At 31.4% G+C, this 18,295-nt stretch overlaps 1 protein-coding gene across 4 annotated transcripts in view; it reads left to right on the forward strand.

Annotated features, from left to right (window-relative positions):
* Positions 1-6,288, forward strand: part of LOC134725721 (cadherin-23-like) — a 104,549-nt gene extending 98,261 nt beyond the window's left edge. For 3 of the 4 annotated variants that reach the window (XM_063589755.1, XM_063589756.1, XM_063589757.1), the window contains 5 exons: positions 331-458; positions 680-720; positions 1,453-1,516; positions 3,642-3,695; positions 5,560-6,288. In XM_063589755.1, the coding sequence (XP_063445825.1) occupies positions 331-458; positions 680-720; positions 1,453-1,516; positions 3,642-3,695; positions 5,560-5,830 (558 nt within the window). In that variant the 3' untranslated portion in view covers positions 5,831-6,288. Of the gene's footprint in view, positions 1-330; positions 459-679; positions 721-1,452; positions 1,517-2,918; positions 2,965-3,641; positions 3,696-5,559 lie in introns of all 4 variants that reach the window. The other variant, XR_010108587.1, reaches the window with a different exon arrangement.
* Positions 6,289-18,295: the final 12,007 nt, after the last annotated feature.

Raw genomic sequence — 18,295 nt, forward strand, 5'->3', positions numbered from 1 at the left:
TTGTTAGTCTTTAAAAACAATTTGTGTTGGACAGGAATCACTGTATTTGATAAAACAAATAAATTATTTATTTTATTCCGACTTCGTTGTGTGTAAGCCATTTTCAGAAATAGAAAATAGAAAAATTGTTTTATTTAGTGTTTCTTTGTTTCTTTGACATATTCATCAGTTAAAATTCAATTCTATCATCTCCTTGAATAGATCTATCGTCAATCTTTTTCCAATTTTTTTTTATCAAAACTTCCATATGAATAATGGTGATGGGGTAACAGATATACTAACGTAGATACTCCATACATGATATAAAGGTATGGCCTGTTTATTTTACAGCCAACCACAACACAAGCTCAAGAAGATGATAGTAAGAGACAATTAACTATGGCTATAATTCTCTTAGCTATAATCCTGGGCGTACCAGCCATTGCCATGATGTTTGTTATCTATTTTATGTATAAAAAGTAAGTGTCACCTTTTATTATCGTATTAAGTTTTGTAATTATTATAAATTGTTCATCCTTTTCAGATGAATATAGTTTTTACTTCCAATGGTTTGGTGGTTTTTTTTGTGGTAAAGTTGTAACAACTATCGGAAACTTAAATAATAATATTAATACTTGATCATGTATTCGCTTAATTCAACTTGTCACAAAATATTCAATTAACATTATTACTATTACAGATATCAACGAAAATTAAAGGCAGCCACAGCTATGGCATATGGTAAGTCAGATCAAATATATTTTCTACATTTTTGTCTCAAACTTTAGTCACTTGTTTCCATAAATGAAAGATATTTAATGCTTAAAAAGTATTATCAAAAAAAGATATATGATGCATTTAAACACTTAACAATTTGCTCTGTTAGAATTTCACATATTCCAAAAAATTTACATATCTTCTTGTATATTTCATGTAGCTTACAAAGGAAATGGTAAGATTTAATGTTGTCTTTTATTTTTTGTAAATCTGTGTTTTATTTTATCATTTGAAAGTGTTTTGAATGTGTTCACTACAATGTCCACAAGTGTATAGTTTATTATGTTCCTTATGATTTTTGTGATTATTTGGGAAGAAAGAAACCTCAATTTTTAGATTTTTTGTAAATAAGAAGGAATCAGCTATGAAATATTTTTAAAATGGCACATCTCCAACAGATTTAGCCATATTTGAAATTTAATAACAACCTTTTGTATGAACACAAACAGCATCTTTTTATACTTTAAGAAGATTATTTTGAAAAAAGCAGAAAATTTATCAATGCTTATATATATTGTAAATATTATGTGATTTTTAAGCTCACCAGTATTGTCATATATGGTGGGATGGGTTGCTGACTAAATGAATAGTATACCTACCCAATACCATGATCAAAACAAGGTTTGCTTTATTAACTTTAGCAAAGATTTTTCTTATTTAAAGAAATAATGTATTATAATTTTAACTATTATTTAGATTCAAGAGATTCAGATATGCAGAAATTACAATTACCAGGCACAAATCTTCACTCATATGAAAAGTAAGTTATTTTACAACATTTAATAACAGTTATCACATAAATTGGCTATAAGAGTGCACCTTTCTCTCACTGTTCAGAGTTATTTCCCTTTATCTAACATTTTAAATCAGAATTCACATAACTCTGAAATTAAACAGAATTTTTCTGCCAATGATGAGTTATCTCCCCTCAAACATTTTACAGCAGGAATCATATAAATCAGAAGATAAAGAGAATGTTTCTAACTATGTTAAGTTATCTTCTCAAACATTTTACATCAGAAATCATATAACTCGGAAGTTAAAGAGAATGTTTCTAACTATGATAAGTTATCTCCCCTCAAACATTTTTCAGCAGGAATCATATAACTTGAAAATTAAAGTGAATGTTTCTGACAATTTAGAATTATCTCCCCTTGACAAACATTTATCTTTTGAAATCACATAACTTGGAAATTAAAGTGAATGTTTCTAACAATGATAAGTTTTCTCCCCTCAACAAATATTTTACATCAGAAATCACATAACTTGGAAATTAAAGAGAAAGTCTCTTACAACGATAATCAGTAGAGTTATCTCCCTTCAACAAACATTTAAAATAAAAAATCACAAAACTTGAAAATTAAGAGAACCTTTCTAACAATTTAGAGATATCTCCCCTCAACAAAAAAATTACACCAGAAATCACATAACTTGAATATATGAGTGAACCTTTCTCATTCTTTAGAATTTTCTCACCTCAACAAACATATTGTATATAATGTAACCTTAATTAAACTGTTCTCCCCCTTTCAATATTATTTCCCCTTAACTGAATTTTTAAAGTTTCAAGCTATATTTCCATTCAAGATTTTGTCCACAAAGGCCCCCAGGGTATGTAAATAAATATATTCAACAATGTTGGAATCAACATTACGCATATACAGTAAGGAAAGTTGATAGATAATTTATGATTTTGTTTTAAAATTATATTAGTGACTTGAGCAGGTAATACTCTTCTTAACTTTTCCTGAAATCCTGGTGAAAGGAATTATAATTCACACATGATTTTATTAACACAAATAAATGCATGTTCACTGTTCACTAAATAGAAGATTAACATATATAATGTCCTCTGCCAATAATTCATAGACACAATCTTTTAGATAATCTTCAAAAGTAATTTAAATAGTTGGATATGACGCAAATTAGTATGGCGTTCATTATCACTGAACTAGTATATATTTGTTTAGGGGCCAGCTGAAGGACGCCTCCAGGTGCGGGAATTTCTCGCTACATTGAAGACCTGTTGGTGACCTTCTGCTGATGTTTTTTTCTTTGGTCGGGTTGTTGTCTCTTTGACACATTCCCCATTTCCATTCTAAATTTTATGATACAACAGAAACACTATTATATTTTTAATATTTTATTCTTTAACACTGAAGTGGTGGTGGTAATAGAGTCTATATGACTGAAACCAGATTTTAATGGGTAACCAGTCTGTTGTCTTTTGTTAATCCCTCATTGCATGGTTGTTACAAATTGATGGTAAAAAGCAGTATAATGAAGGCATTTTAAAATGAGACAGCATGATGATAATATTTGATCTTTGACCCCCACCTGAATTGTATTTATTCATTTGATTATATTCCTACAGTTTATTTTGTCTTGTGCATGTTTAATATATGTTGGTAATGTTTTTTGTTGTGCCTTTGAATATTTATGTAATTTTGATAACAGTTTTTGGAATAGTTTTAATAAAAAAGAAAAGCCAGAAAAAGGTGACAAGTTTTGTAATTTAACATTTATACATTTTAATTTTGCAAAAAAAAAACCAAGTACATTTATTTATTAAAAAAAAAATTATGAACTAAATGAGAAGACTACTAAGGATTGTGTCGATCTGTTTAAAACAGACTGGAACACTTTTACACAAAATAAAAAAAGCCTATAGAGCACTAAGAGTGCATTACACACAAACTCTAAACAAAAAACTAACTGCAAAGGCTTTTAAAAGATACACACTAAATGTAAGGAGTGTTAATAAGTGCCTATTTTTCTAGCACGTTCCTGTTGCAGTTTTATATGTAAATAATATTTCTAGCTTTCAAGACACACTACTGTATTAAATTGATGGATAATGTAACCATAGTTTTACTCTATTTTAGTGCTAATCCTATTTTTCTGGAGAAAATTTTATTGGAGGAATCCGGAGAACAGGCGTAAGTATTACAGTACAAGGTCCTTTTAAAACAAATGTTAATAAGTCTTATAAAGACAGATGAGCCTTGTATCAAACAATATTTAAAATCATTTTTCTCTTGTTTATGACTGAATTTTTGTTCAGTATTTATACTTGATCTTTATACCTTTATAATTCATTGTGAAGACTTTAATAATGATAGGTTCTTAAACTTCTTTTTTTTATCAGTGAAATACAGCAGATCTCTGAGACATGGTATATATATATACTTAACACTATGTAATGTTAATCACAAGTCATGGAAAGTATCACATCACAACAACCTATATGTATGAATGATTCATTTAGTCAAGTGCTTTAAAATCACAATTTCCTTGCCAGTAGTATAAGGATTAACAACATCACTGCCAAGGTTAACTGCTGGGATTTGAATTTATTTGTCTTTATTTATTTTTTTGTTGTTAATAAACATAAATTGAGGCAAACTTTACAGTGACTTTTAGTTATTGCATAATCTTTATAAATACACAATATTGCAATATATGTGTATATATATAGGTATATCCTTGTGTTGTTGCATATAATTGATAGAATTGACTTTATTCTGTTTCAAAAATTACTTCATAAACTATGAAAAATAAAGTTATTAATTTCAACATGAATCAAACCATTTGTTTTACTCTTTTGTATTGTTTCAATTTTGTTTTTTACAGCTTATATATATATATGTATATATACAGTATGAGTTTTGCTCATTATTGAAGACTGTATATTTATGTCCCATGCATTGTTTTCTTTATGCCACTCTAATCCAGTCACCTGTATGAGGTCTTTAATTTGCAGTCACATTGTTGCATGTTCTATTAGTAATTCAAGTTAAACAGTTAGAAAATTAATCATGAAATCTCAATTTGAAGAAATATTGAAGGACATATTCTATCAGAAAATAGAAATTTAAATAAGCAGAGATAAAGTTTTTAATCTTTTACATTTTTTTAGTTTTAAAATCATACACACAACAACTTTACCTAACTCATGGCATTTGTTTAACCACATGAGCTATAAGGAATGACTAAAAAACTTATCTTCAACTTCCAAAAATATAAGCTGTTTCAACTTTACATGTTGATCTATACTTCTTAATACCTCTTTTAAAAAGACTTATTGAAGTGGTTTTATTGTAAATCTTTTTGAGAAAAAATGAAAATGAATTAGAACTCGATATTGCCTATTTGTAATGCTATGTTACAGTAATGAAAAAAACATTAGCCTCCCTTGGTCCATATATCTCAAATAGAAAATGCTTGTACATATTAAGTAAAATATGTCAAAGTTGGAGAAAAAAAAATCTTTTGAATTGCTTAGCATTATAGAAAGATCAGTTATTATTGTTGTGTATTATGATATTGTTTTTTTTTATGCCCCACCTACAATAGTAGAGGGGCATTCTGATTTCTGGTCTGTGCGTCTGTTGTTCGTTCTTCTGGCCCCCGTCTGTCTGTCCGTCCGTTGGTCCTGCTTCAGGTTAAAGTTTTTGGTCAAGGTAGTTTTTGATGAAGTTGAAGTCCAATCAACTTGAAACTTAGTATACGATAAGAATAAGAATAAGAATTTTATTAGTCTAAAATCCAATAATAGAATTGTTACTAAAATACACAACAAAAACAAACAAACAGACAGGCATATTAATTACAAAATGTTCCCTGTGATATGATCTTTCTAATTTAAATGCCAAATTAGAGTATTTATCCCAATTTCAAGGTCCTCTTAACACAGAAAGTGATAGTGCGAGTGTGGCATCCGTGTACTATAGACACATTCTTGTTAGATGTATTTTGATTTATATATCTGAATATTGATACAGATTTCTTTCTTTTTTACAGAGATTATGATGCTATTGATGATAATGCTGTCGGACCTCCAAACCCTAATCGTTACGATGAACAGGAAGCTTCTTTACAATTTGCTGAGGAAAATAATAAACATAACGATATTGGTTCTCCTGATATGAACATCAAAGCTGCCCTACAGGCACACAATGCCATGAGAAATAATAATAATGAGACTAAAAACGGCAAAATTTCAAATGGCAACATGCCAAATGGTGCTCTCGATACACGAATGATAGAAGGTTTACAGACAACAGAGATATAACCATGATTTCAATTTATATTGCCAAATTATATGATTAACTTGCCATTGACCTTATATGGTAGATTTAGAATTTTGTCTATAAATAGGCTTTCTGTGATCCTTGTGTTTATAAATAGATATTTTGGGATCCTAAATAGATATTTTGGGATCCTGTGCCCATAAGCGTTTTCTGATCAGATTTTAATGACAGCATTTAACTGTGATGGAAATACATGAACAAAGACAGCTATTCCTACATACATATCAATCAGTGCTAGATAATTATAGAAGAGTGGTTATATTTTACTAGAAGTTTGTAGAATGATGTTTTAGACCAAGGATGATATTTTCATAGATGCCACTTTCTATTTAAGACCAAGCATGATACATGTAAATGAGACTTTAACAAACATTTTGTGTTATGTCTCACATGTAAGGTTATGATCTAAAGAAAACTTTGAAACAAAGGAGTATGTCCTGTAAGGACCGATTTTGGCCTTAAATTTTAAGTTCATCTGGCGAAAGATTTTGACCATTTTTTTAACACTTTTAAAAGTGTCTATTTCATCTGAATTAATTAGTTTATGTGAAAAATTTTAACTGATTTAGTCATTAAAAACGATCCAAATGAAGCTCATATATGAAAAATCTACAAAATATGCCAAAAAATGTTTCTTTTCAGATGGTTTTTGTCAAAAATGAAAGTGGCCGCATCCGTGTTCATCCGCAAACTTTATATATGTTATGTAATGTCATAAAATACAACTTACATTTCAATATTATGAATGAACACAATTGCGGCCACTTTCGTTTAACACGAAAACCGTTTAAAATTTAACTAAAATGCTAGAATTGTGAAGATTTTAGTAATTTAGCATAACTTAATGGTGTTAGTACTCAATTTATGTGCATTGTATTGTCAAAAACAGCCCATATTTATGTAGCAGAAGCATTAAACTGTCCAATAAATAACTAAAAGTTTAAGTTTTAACAATTTTGTAAAACTGCTATATTTTGGGGCCAAAAAGAGGTCTTACTGGACCTAATCCTTTCTTCTTTGATTTAACTTCATGTCAACTTGACAATCTGTTTTATTGTATTTCTTCTAGTATAATTTTAAGAAGAGGAACACATATGTTTGTGAATAGTCAAAAGGGAGATGTTGCCAGACTTCTTTTCCTTAAAATAATTTGATTCATGATTTTCATGACCAACTTTATTTGCATTTGAAATCATAGTTTTTTAGAACAAGCTTGTCTCTGCCTTGATGTTTGCCCCAAAATTAGGTAACCTGGGCCTTAAGTCTTAAACTCATTGTATGTTACACAGACCTTGGCCTAAATATTGTCTCTGGCCTTGGAACAGAGATCTGCTTGACTAGGCCTGAACAATTGTCTTTCACAAGGTGTTGTATAGATATTTAATTTATTTATGTGTGAGTTTGTCAGCATTATAATTTTGTTGTAAATCAAATGTTTAGCAACGGGTATTAATCACAGAATTAAGTTTTATCTGACTTTTTTAGATGCATAGGTTGATCATTTTAAATTTTAGACATGCCATTTAATTTGTTTACTTTATTTGTTATTGATATTGTTTGAGTCTTTGTCTTTGAATACATGCATCTATTGTTTAACAGAGTAAAACATAGATTTAACTAGTTACACCATCAATGTTGATATTAAATGAAACTTCTGTATATGATGTGTTTTAAAGAGGCAACTTTATGGGGACAAAGATTTATAATTACTGCCCTGGACCAGTTAACATGGTAAGGAATTATAATCAAACTCAAAATAAATAATGATTTATAACATTTGAAAACAGTTTTGTTTAGAGTTATTCACGGTATTTCCCTTTGTAGGTAGATCTTAGTGTGCTAAAAAGAATGAACAGACATTGAAATAATGAAATGGGGCACTTAAAGGAAAAATACTTGTGTTATTTTTCATTTATCTGAAAGTTTCCTTAATGACTCAACAGTTAACTTCCCTAAAAAATTGATAATCAGGCTTAACATAAGTGTTTTATTCAATTTATTATTTACACTTATGTCCTTAAATTACTGTGTATTTATTATTTATAATATATATCAGGATGTTTTTGGTAACAGAAACAACAAATTTAAAAAACTAAATAAATTACAAGTAATTACAAACTTTCATGGAGTGAAAGATGGAACAATAAAACAAGAGACAAACAAACTCTGATATTGATATTAAATGAATTCACAGTGTTTGGTTGACTTCAAATATTACTATATAAGCATCATGAGCATAGATCTGTGACCATATGATATTAAAATGTATCTTTTGTTGCTTATATGTATTTGAGTAAACTATTCTTTCTAATTAGTTCAATTATGTATATTTAATTAAATAATTGACCCAATTATTGCTCAAAATAATCTATAAGCCAAAATGTATTTAATGTCAGCAAGGAGCAATTCAAAGGAAAATTATAAGAGTTCAAAATATTTTTTTATAGAAGGATGTGGTCTAAATAATGAATGTATGATTTTAGAAAATTGAAGTTTTTATTTTTATAATTGTCATCTGCTTTTGCACATTTTTAACTAAAAGATTGATAACAGTTTTTAAACTTAAGTAACAGGTAATTAACATTAAGGGTACCAACTATATTGCATCAGATTCATATTTTGACGATTAATGTCTCTTCAGTTATGCTTCTGATTTTAACATAATTTTCAGGCAGTTAAGTTATTAAATTTTGAAAGACTATGTTACCTTCTTATTTAAGGATAACATTTAACCTTCTATAGAATTAAAAAAAAAAACTACTTAAATTAAAAATTCAGAATGTTTGTAATGACTATGAATATTTTGATAAATAACAACAGGACCAAAAATAAGTATATATGAATAATGAATGAATTGTTAAAAGATTTTTATACATTTTGTAAAATAAAGATAAAAATATTTATTTTTATACCTTTGTAAATAAATTTGCTTGAATTTTGCATGAAAAGAGCTAAGAAATGGTTTAGATTTATAAATGTATGTTGTTAATGTGTTCAGCTTGTGTCTCAAATTAAAATATCAATCTTTTGTTTTAAAATGCATTATTAAACTTTCAAGAAGAAATTTATGTGTATTTAATTAAAGAAATCAAATATGATGTAGGAAATTCTTAATATTATGCATTGCATTATCAACTCAAAGTTCATCATAATGGCATATAACAGATATTAAAGATTTTTACACAGACTATATAATTGTGTAATATCAGTTTTTTAAATATGTTACAAATTGTCAGAAAAAAATGTATTTTTGTTACAGTGTACACGTATCTTGAGTATTTTTTTCTTACTTCAAGTATTCTAGTCAATTTATCAAAATATTTTTTTATTGAGACAGAAGTATTTTCTCCTTCTTGTGTTTATAATTTTATACCTTTTCACATCAAAAGTTGTTTATACATGAAGGTTTTTCCTTGCAGATTTTTTTATTCATGATCATGGACATATTCATGGACCAATTTCTTCTTTTAGAGCACTAAAATATTTACCTATTGCTTGATTCAATTGAAAAGATTCAATTAGAGGTAATTTTACGCAAACTGTTTTTTCAGGACTTGCAGTCAAATATCATAAGTCAATATAAACGTGAAAATTTACTTTAGTTTTAGATTTCTACATTTTATAAAAGTTTTAACAAAACTTTTAGCATCAAGAGCAGAAATATTTAAATGTTCCTGTAAGATTTACAAATATTGTCACACATGTGTGTTTTGCAAAGAAATCTTTTGTAAAATATAATCCACATTTATTTTTGCATAACAGGAAGTAAATTGTCTGTAATGTATTTGTGGAAGTTTATTAAGTGAAAAAGATATTAGAATGTTTATTGTCCTAGTTAGGACAATTTTAGGTGCTAAATATAGAATGTTGATCACAATCCTTTTGTACTCATTGCCATTTTCTATGCAGGTGATTATGTTTAATAAAAATGTTTAGTTGACAGTAAACATTGTCTATTTCTTTTTCTTTTGTTCAAAAGACCACATCATCTTGTTTTTTATTTCTATACTCATCAGAGAAGGAGGTTGATTGTGATTTGGGAGCACTAACATTGAATGGTGCATTCCTCTGTTCGTCATCTGTACAACTTTTGTATTTTGAAAACTGCTTCTAATTCATTTGGCATATCATGCATAAATTTGTGTATATGTCACAAAATCTTACTCCTAGAAAATTCCTAAGTGTTTACAATTGTCTTTGCATGGCTCTTCGAAAAAACTTTTTTGTTTAATTTTAGAAGGACATTATGCAGCATGATTGCCAATGAGAAAACACACCAAAGTTTAAATGAAGTAGATGTCAGCAATTATAGGTTAAACCGTATTGCTTCAACAATAAGAAAAATTCATAACTTGTAGTTTTCTAAAGGCCCTGGCACTGTTAGATATGGATACAGTACACATCTATATCTGCCTCTCCTACTTAACCCTTTATAACCTACTTCCAGTCTTCATAACATAATACCATTGAGCACCTATTAGTTTATTATTTATGGAGTTTCCATTAGCAAACACAGACGTTGGACTTGCTTTATCTTTTGGTACCTATTTAAAAGTATAATCTATCTACCTCTCTTAGACCTAATTACCCCTAACTTAAATTAATTGAAACTGACACAAAGTTGGATCCCATTTTCTAATTCATTTTTTCTGTCTATCTGGATAAGCTTTTAATAGAATTTACCTTTTTTTGTTGTGATGGAGATATGATTGTGTAAGCTTTGTATCTCTAGTTTGTTTTTGAAATCAATTGCAAACATTTTAAAAATTCTTCCAAAAACTGAAGAGAACCAGACTTATAATACACTCACCTTTTTAGGGAAGTTGCTTAAATCTTCATTAAATTTGTTTTAAAAGAGGGACGAAAGATACCAAAGGGACAGTGAAACTCATAAATCTAAAATAAACTGACAACACCATGGCTAAAAATGAAAAAGAGAAACAGACAAACAATAGCACACATGACACAACATAGAAAAATAAAGAATAAACAACACGAACCTTACCAAAAACTAGGGGTGATCTTAGGCACTCCAGAAGGGTAAGCAGATCCTGCACTTCATGTGGCACCCGTCGTGTTGCTTATGTGATAACAAATCCGATAAGTAGTCTAATTCGGAAAGTCACATTCATGAAATGAAAGGGGATTGTAGTTACTACGTAAAACATAACCGATATCATTTGTGAAACGGTTATTCCATAACGGTCAACCAACTAGTGATGACGTCCTTGAAATTAACGAAGGGATGATTCCAACTTCACCATTTGTAACTCTTGGTTTAATAGCTTTGTTGTGAGCATCAACATTCTATCAAGAAAATCATGATAGGAAATGCAAGCACGGGAATATCATATCAATTGGGAGATATAGTCCGGCGGCTATACAAACATATTTCAAAAGAATTGTGCACATCCTGCTACAAGCATGAAATTTGGCATAGACCTTCCCAAACTATTACACTTTGATTTCCAATAAGGAGGCATTTGAAAAAATGTCTGACTTCCGGTAAAATTCAAAATACTTGAATCAGCCTAATATCGAAGGCTGGTATGTGAAAAGGTGTTATTATCATGATACTAGCATAATATTTGGTACAAACCTTTGTTATGTACTACTTTTGGATATATTTTATAGATTATATGTCTTCAAAAACCATACTTTCGGTAAAATCCAACATGGCGGACATTGTACTTAAATAAACTTATTTTTTAGGAAAGGTAATTGAAATGTGTTTTAACGTGTTGCTACTATCATAACATTGTGCCGAAACCTTTCTTTGGTGCTTCTGATGGATACAATGTATAAGACATGTGTCTTAAAAATCCTTACATCCGGTAATATCCAAAACGACAGACATAGAAATATCAATTTATTATTCAAATATTCAACTTTTTTCAAAATGTAAAGAAAGCGATTTTTTTTGTGCAGGTCATTAAACTTTTGGCTTTAAGTTATCCCAAAAACCACTAAATCTTTCATGTTGTAAATGTTTAAACACAAAGTTGACACTTCCGTTAAAAATATGACGTAAATTTCAAAGATGAGTCCTCAATCCATTTCTTCGATTAAAAGTTTCGTCCCCGAGGGTATCACCAGCCCAGTAGTCAACGTTGACATGAATATCAATAATGTGGTCATTTTTATAAATTTCCTGTTTACCAAACTTTGAAATTTTTGAAAAACTAAGGATTTTCTTATTCCAGGCATAGATTACCTTAGCCGTATTTGGCACAACTTTTTGGAATTTTTGGAATTTTGGATCCTCAATGCTCTTCAACTTTGTACTTATTTGGCCTTATAAATATTTTGATATGAGCGTCACTGATGAGTCTTATGTAGACGAAACGCGCGTCTGGCGTACTAAATTATAATCCTGGTACCTTTGATAACTATTTGGAGAGATTGATTAAAACAAAAAAAAATCATTATAGTACTAAAACATTTTTAAATTACTACTATTATATACCACATGCACACAAGGCAGTGCACAGCTAGGAGACCCGATTTTCCACATTAACTATGACCGCGGCATCCTTTCGCATCCACAATGTACAAGCTTCTGACAAAATGATGAGGCGTCCGAAAGAGTTTTTTTTAAAAGGGATTCTCTTTGTTACTTCTCCATCCATTTGTGCCTGGACTGGGTAGCATATGATAAGAGCCAATCCCAAGCTCGTCCTCTGAACACCTGCATTAGTCATGTAAGTATATATTCCTCGTTTTACATACTTGAAAGACTAAACCAAGTGGCGGGAATAGCCTCAATTATAAGCCCTCCCTTTTCTGCAAATAGTTATTTTCTTGCTTCGTTAATCATGTTAGCTCCATCTGATACGTTTGTGCGATCTTACAGTAAAACCCCAGTGATTCAATTTGACCAATCATAATTCTTTATGTTAAAGTAACATCTTTTATGCACGCGTAACACTGTCCCGATTTTTATATACGATGGATACCCCAATGCGAAAATTGTAAGTTCGTACGAAGTTAGTGCCGATCTCGTTAAAATACCAAAATGTGACCGAAGCAAGTACGATGAATAGCGAAGTCTATACGATGGTGCCGAAGTTATATACGATAGCAAAAGATGGACATACAAAGGTTAACTGAAGACGGGTATTTAAGCTTCATATCTCAGCCGAAGCCTACACGATGGATCACGAAGGCTACACGATGGATTACGATGATGGCGAGATGGCCATACGATGTCTAAACGACGTCGTGTACAGCTTACGATGCATTTAAACTGTTATGGACACTGGTATGGTGTTACTCGTTAAGAATATCTTAAGCGCTATTGACTTTAAAGTTCAAAGGTCAAGGTCACAGTGGCAGTTGTAATACAAGGCAATAACACCATTGTGGACACTCTAAAACCAATATGCTTCAAAAGATTTCAACCATATTTGGTATATTGTTCCTCTTTGTAATGATCTGACATTTTTTTGGTTCAAGGCCAAAGGTCAAGGTCATGCAGTTGGACCTGTTTTTTCTCCTTGAAATAGCATAAAAAACTGGAAATTGGTTGCTCATTGTTTTACCTGCTGGTTCTAAAGACAATATTAAAGGTATTTCCAGTTACTGGATGTTTTGGTTGATTTCTAAAAAACTAGTTCATGTATTAAATATGCATATTCAATTTACCATTTTCTGCATGTGTCATATACAAATATAGTGTCCATATTTGTCCCCAATATGATACATACGAGGGAATGACACGCTCGGCATTGCCTTGTTTGAACTGTAAAATGTGTGCACTTGTCTGAATAATCACCCATAAATATGCCCATGTTTACTGATATATCTTAAAGGAATGGGTTCGTTGATAACTTTTATTCAAAAAGAGCTCTTTCCAGGAGAATATCATAATAATATAGACAAAGGAAGGATGTGGGGAAAGCAACAAATGCGGCAAATTATGATATATAGAAATAAAAATGGTTATAGAGTAAACATTCGTGTGACAACAACTCAGACGGTGCATGATAAATCAGAAAAAGTTGGTTTCCCAATATACGTGTACCTGCAGTGTTGGTGTACGAGGCGGGTTTATGATTTTCATTATGTTACTTGATATGAAAAGTTGATACAAAATAATATTTTACTTGTAAAAGTAAATTCTTAGCCTGTAATAGCTGCTCTTCTTGTTCCATTTGAATTAATAGAAACAACGCTGTCACCTTTCTTGTTCTCATAGAATCATTTGATATGAGCTCCATGTTTTGTGAACGTCTTTCTTAACTGTCGTTTTAGACTGACCAGTGCATATCACTCATGACACTTTAAATGTTACGTATTTTAACGCGAAAATTAACTTACATTTAGCTGGATTTATTGCCGTCGTAGTTCCATCTTGTCGCCTTCGTACTTTTATTCGATGGCAACACGACGGGATTACGAGGTCTTCACAAAGTCGTGTTGCCATCGTAAGACCTTCGGGTAGCTTCGTGATTCATTCGTGCAGACATCATAATGTCAAAACTGCCCGATGGAAACGATGGAAACACGAATGCAATACGATGTTCAAAGATGCATTCCCGGTGACATTACGATAGTGAGGATGGTGATACGAACTCAATACAAACCCTCAACATCGGACGCACCTTCGGGGATTTTATAACATGTTAAAAAAAATTTAGAACCCTTCCCGAAGTTGTCCCCGAAGGCAAGAAAAAGTGGCCGATGGTTCTACGATGGTGAAACATGGCACTTCGAATAGCCCAATCTAGATACGATCAGTCCCGATTTTGAAAATTTCCATAATCGTGTTGCCATCGGCGTAAAAATCGGGACAGTGTGACGCGGGCATCAATGCCATCAAAGTCTCCCACGCAGTCTTTTTCCTTTTCAAGCAAAGAGAGAACCGTATCACAACCGGTAAAGGTATGAGTCACAATAAGTGTGTGTGATCACTCATTGCCTAGTGCATTTGAAAGTCCATTTGATGGATATTATTCAAAGATTTTTGCCTCCCCTAACACAATCCATATGCTCTTATGTTGCTATGTAACGGAATAGCGAAAAAGTATTGACAGTATCATCAGTAACGGTTATTCGAATCATGACTCGTTTGAGTACGTGTTTCACTGCATTAGACACATGCACCATGATTCTAGTGTCTGCCTCTAAATGTGAACTTGGTGCTACACTTGAAATACATCACGTGGTGGATAAGATAGAATATCCTGAGCATCTATTGCTACAACTACCATACTCATCAAAGATTTCATCGACTCTTGTTACAGTTTCAAGGTATTTTTATTAAGGTAAGGACATAAAACCCAATCAGCATACTCGTTAGGAACCACCTTGAAACTGTTACAACAATGGATGGTGTCTCGGATGCGAACATAGACAATACCGGTAGTTTGAAAGCTGCTTCAAGGAGCAAGAGCTACATTTAGGGGAAAGGTAATACAAAGACGAATACAGAGTAACGAAAATCCTCAAAATTGGCAAAGTTTTCTGAGACATGACGACTATAAGAAAGAACTTTAAAGTTTTTATTCACAGCAGCTTGCTCAATAAAATTTTGAGGAAAAGGTAGTTGTAGCAACAAATGCTTAGGATGTTCAGAGTAAGCTAATTTATGCATATATAAGGTAGTGTTCCCGACCTGTTTATTCGAAAGAAAGTATTTATTGATCGCTAGCACATGAGACATATCATTCGAATTAATTATTAATCATTCAAGTTTTTACATATTTCGGAAATGATTTGATGACAAACCTAATTAATTTGATAACATGAAGTGGTAACAGCGATTTAAGTATGCAGTAGATTTTGTGTTTTGTATTTTGAATCTTTAAACTTTATCAAATTCCCTCTAAATTAATTTTTTTTTGCTAAACAAACTTCAGATAAACGTATTTACCATAGTAAACAAAATTGATATGTGTTTGTCATTTCCTATTGAAAACAAAGTAAAACCACACAGATTCTGAACTACAAGGAAAATTCAAAACGGGAAGTCCCTAATCAAATAGCAAAATCAAAAGCTCAATCACACCAAACGAATTGATAACAACTGTCTGAATCCTGACTTGGTATAGGCATTTTCTTATGTTATTGTATTGTACTTACATGTACTATCTAATGTCAATGCTGATATAACCGTATCTTGATAATTTCTTTTCTTTTAGGTTGCAAATATGTGTTTTCTCTCTAAACTTATCATTTTGGAGTTGCTCTCATTATTGCCCCTTTTATATTTTTTGTTTTTAACTTCCTAATCATAATCATATAGATATAATATTTGTAGTTTTCCATCACTATATCTGCCACTGTGGAAATCGGGCAATTGAAATTTTGATTCAAACAGCCTTTTGATAATAGCCGGATATCATATTTGAATATTATCGTAAATAGATATAGATAGATGATGTATGAGTGCCAATGAGACAACTCTCCATCAAAGTCACAATTTATAAAAGTAAACTTTTATAGGTCAAGGTATGGTCTCCACCAAAGAGTCTTGGCTCACACCAAACTGCAAGCTATAAAGGCCCCTAAAAAATTAATAGTGTCTAACCATTCTAACGGGAAAACCAATGGTCTAGTTAATATAAAAGTACGAGCAACGAGAATTATTTCTGAACCACACCAACATACATTCAATACATAAGATAAGTTTTAGTTGAGTTTGAATTACATTATCCCAACAGGCGCCTCAAAAATAGTGGTTTCCCTACTTCAAACAAGTACACACAGAGTATATTTTGTATTGTTGTGTAGAATCTTGTTCTGACGTGCATTTAACTGTACGATTAGAGATACAGATATTTATATCTATTATTTTCAGATGGAGATGAATAACGATGTTTGTAGAAGACTTTATAATCATTTGTGTAAGACAATAGGATCAGAAGAAGTTGTAACACAAAGACGACGATTTTTCAATTCAGTAGATTACTTCACAGAAAGAGCAGACTTCATACCGATCACCAGTGGTAGTAGAGCAGAAGGCTTAGACATGGGGAGCGATCTAGACATTATGGGGTTACTTCCAAATGTGCATATAAGTGAAGAAAGAACAGAAGACTCGTTCCTAATTCCGAATAATATCGTGATGGATACGAATGAATGTAAACCTTGCTTTTCTCAACTTAAACGGTACAGCTATCATTTTGATTCACTTACAAAACTTGCTCTTACTCCACATGGACAGGAATATCGGCTTGAAAGTGAACGGATTCGGTATTTACTGCTTTCGGTTACCGGACTCTTCAAATCATATCGCTTCCATGGTCCGTGCGTTTCAGACGAGACCGAACGGGGCCTTTGTGATCTAACTGTTTGTCTGAGATGTCCAGTTTGGATCAATCAGGCACAGCCATGGATTAAGAGGGAGCGTTACTGGCCGTCTCCGTGTTTAGTGTCACGTATATATAGCTATGGTACTTTGTTTGTTCCCATAGGTTGCAAAGACTCACCAAATGAACATTTGGAATGGAGAATTTCTTTTTCTGTTGCAGAAAAACTTTTGATTTTTTCGTTCACACATACTCAGTTTTTATGTTATTCACTTATGAAACTTTTATTGAAATAAGTTATTGACAAAAATAAGCAATTCAACGGTTTACTTTGCTCATATTTTATGAAAACCGTCGTGTTTTGGGTTTGTGAGGAATCTAACCCATCCATTTGGCGATCAGAAAATCTATGGTCATGTTTCATGAAATGCTTAAAACGACTCATATATTGTGTCACTTACAAATGTCTTCCTCATTATTTTATAATTGAGAATAACTTGTTTGAGTGCAGATTTTATCGACAGCATCCTGAATTTCTTAAATTTCTAACTGACTTATGGTCAAAGGGAATATATATGTTTAGTTGCTGTGAAGTGTTTTCGAACTTCTTCACCGATGTTCTTTTTGCACAAAATATGTCTGATATTGAAGTTGTTTGTTCGAATCTTACAGCTGTAAGTCTTCAAATATCACGACCCCTTATTCGGATATTTGGAGTTGTCAGTCTCTTACACCCACCTGATCTTCAATTGAACAGAGGAAAATTGTTTATCAAACGATTTTTGAAATATGCAACAACTGATTTCATGCCATTGATAGTTTTTACTCAATTCTGTCAGCTTGTAGGTAAAACAATGAATATTCATAGCGAATGTCCTAACAAACTTAAATATAAATTAGTGAAGCAATATTTGCCGTACTTAATCATTGGATTACGAGTGGATGCGGTGTCAGGCTGGATGTATTTGGCAACATACTACTATTGTATTGGACAATACAAAGTTTCTGGACAACTTATACATCATGCTTTAAGTGAATGTACCTCGGATAAATTATTTCATGTAAATAATATACGCATCCCTTATAATTTGTCAGAGATTGAGAAAGATGGAATACGAAGAAAACTATGGAAATGCAGACATCTCTACAAGAAACACGTTATACATGAGATTTCAATTTACTATAATTCTAGAG

The sequence above is a fragment of the Mytilus trossulus genome, chromosome 7, assembly GCF_036588685.1.
Source record: "Mytilus trossulus isolate FHL-02 chromosome 7, PNRI_Mtr1.1.1.hap1, whole genome shotgun sequence".
In the NCBI taxonomy this organism is placed as follows: Eukaryota; Metazoa; Mollusca; class Bivalvia; order Mytilida; family Mytilidae; genus Mytilus; species Mytilus trossulus.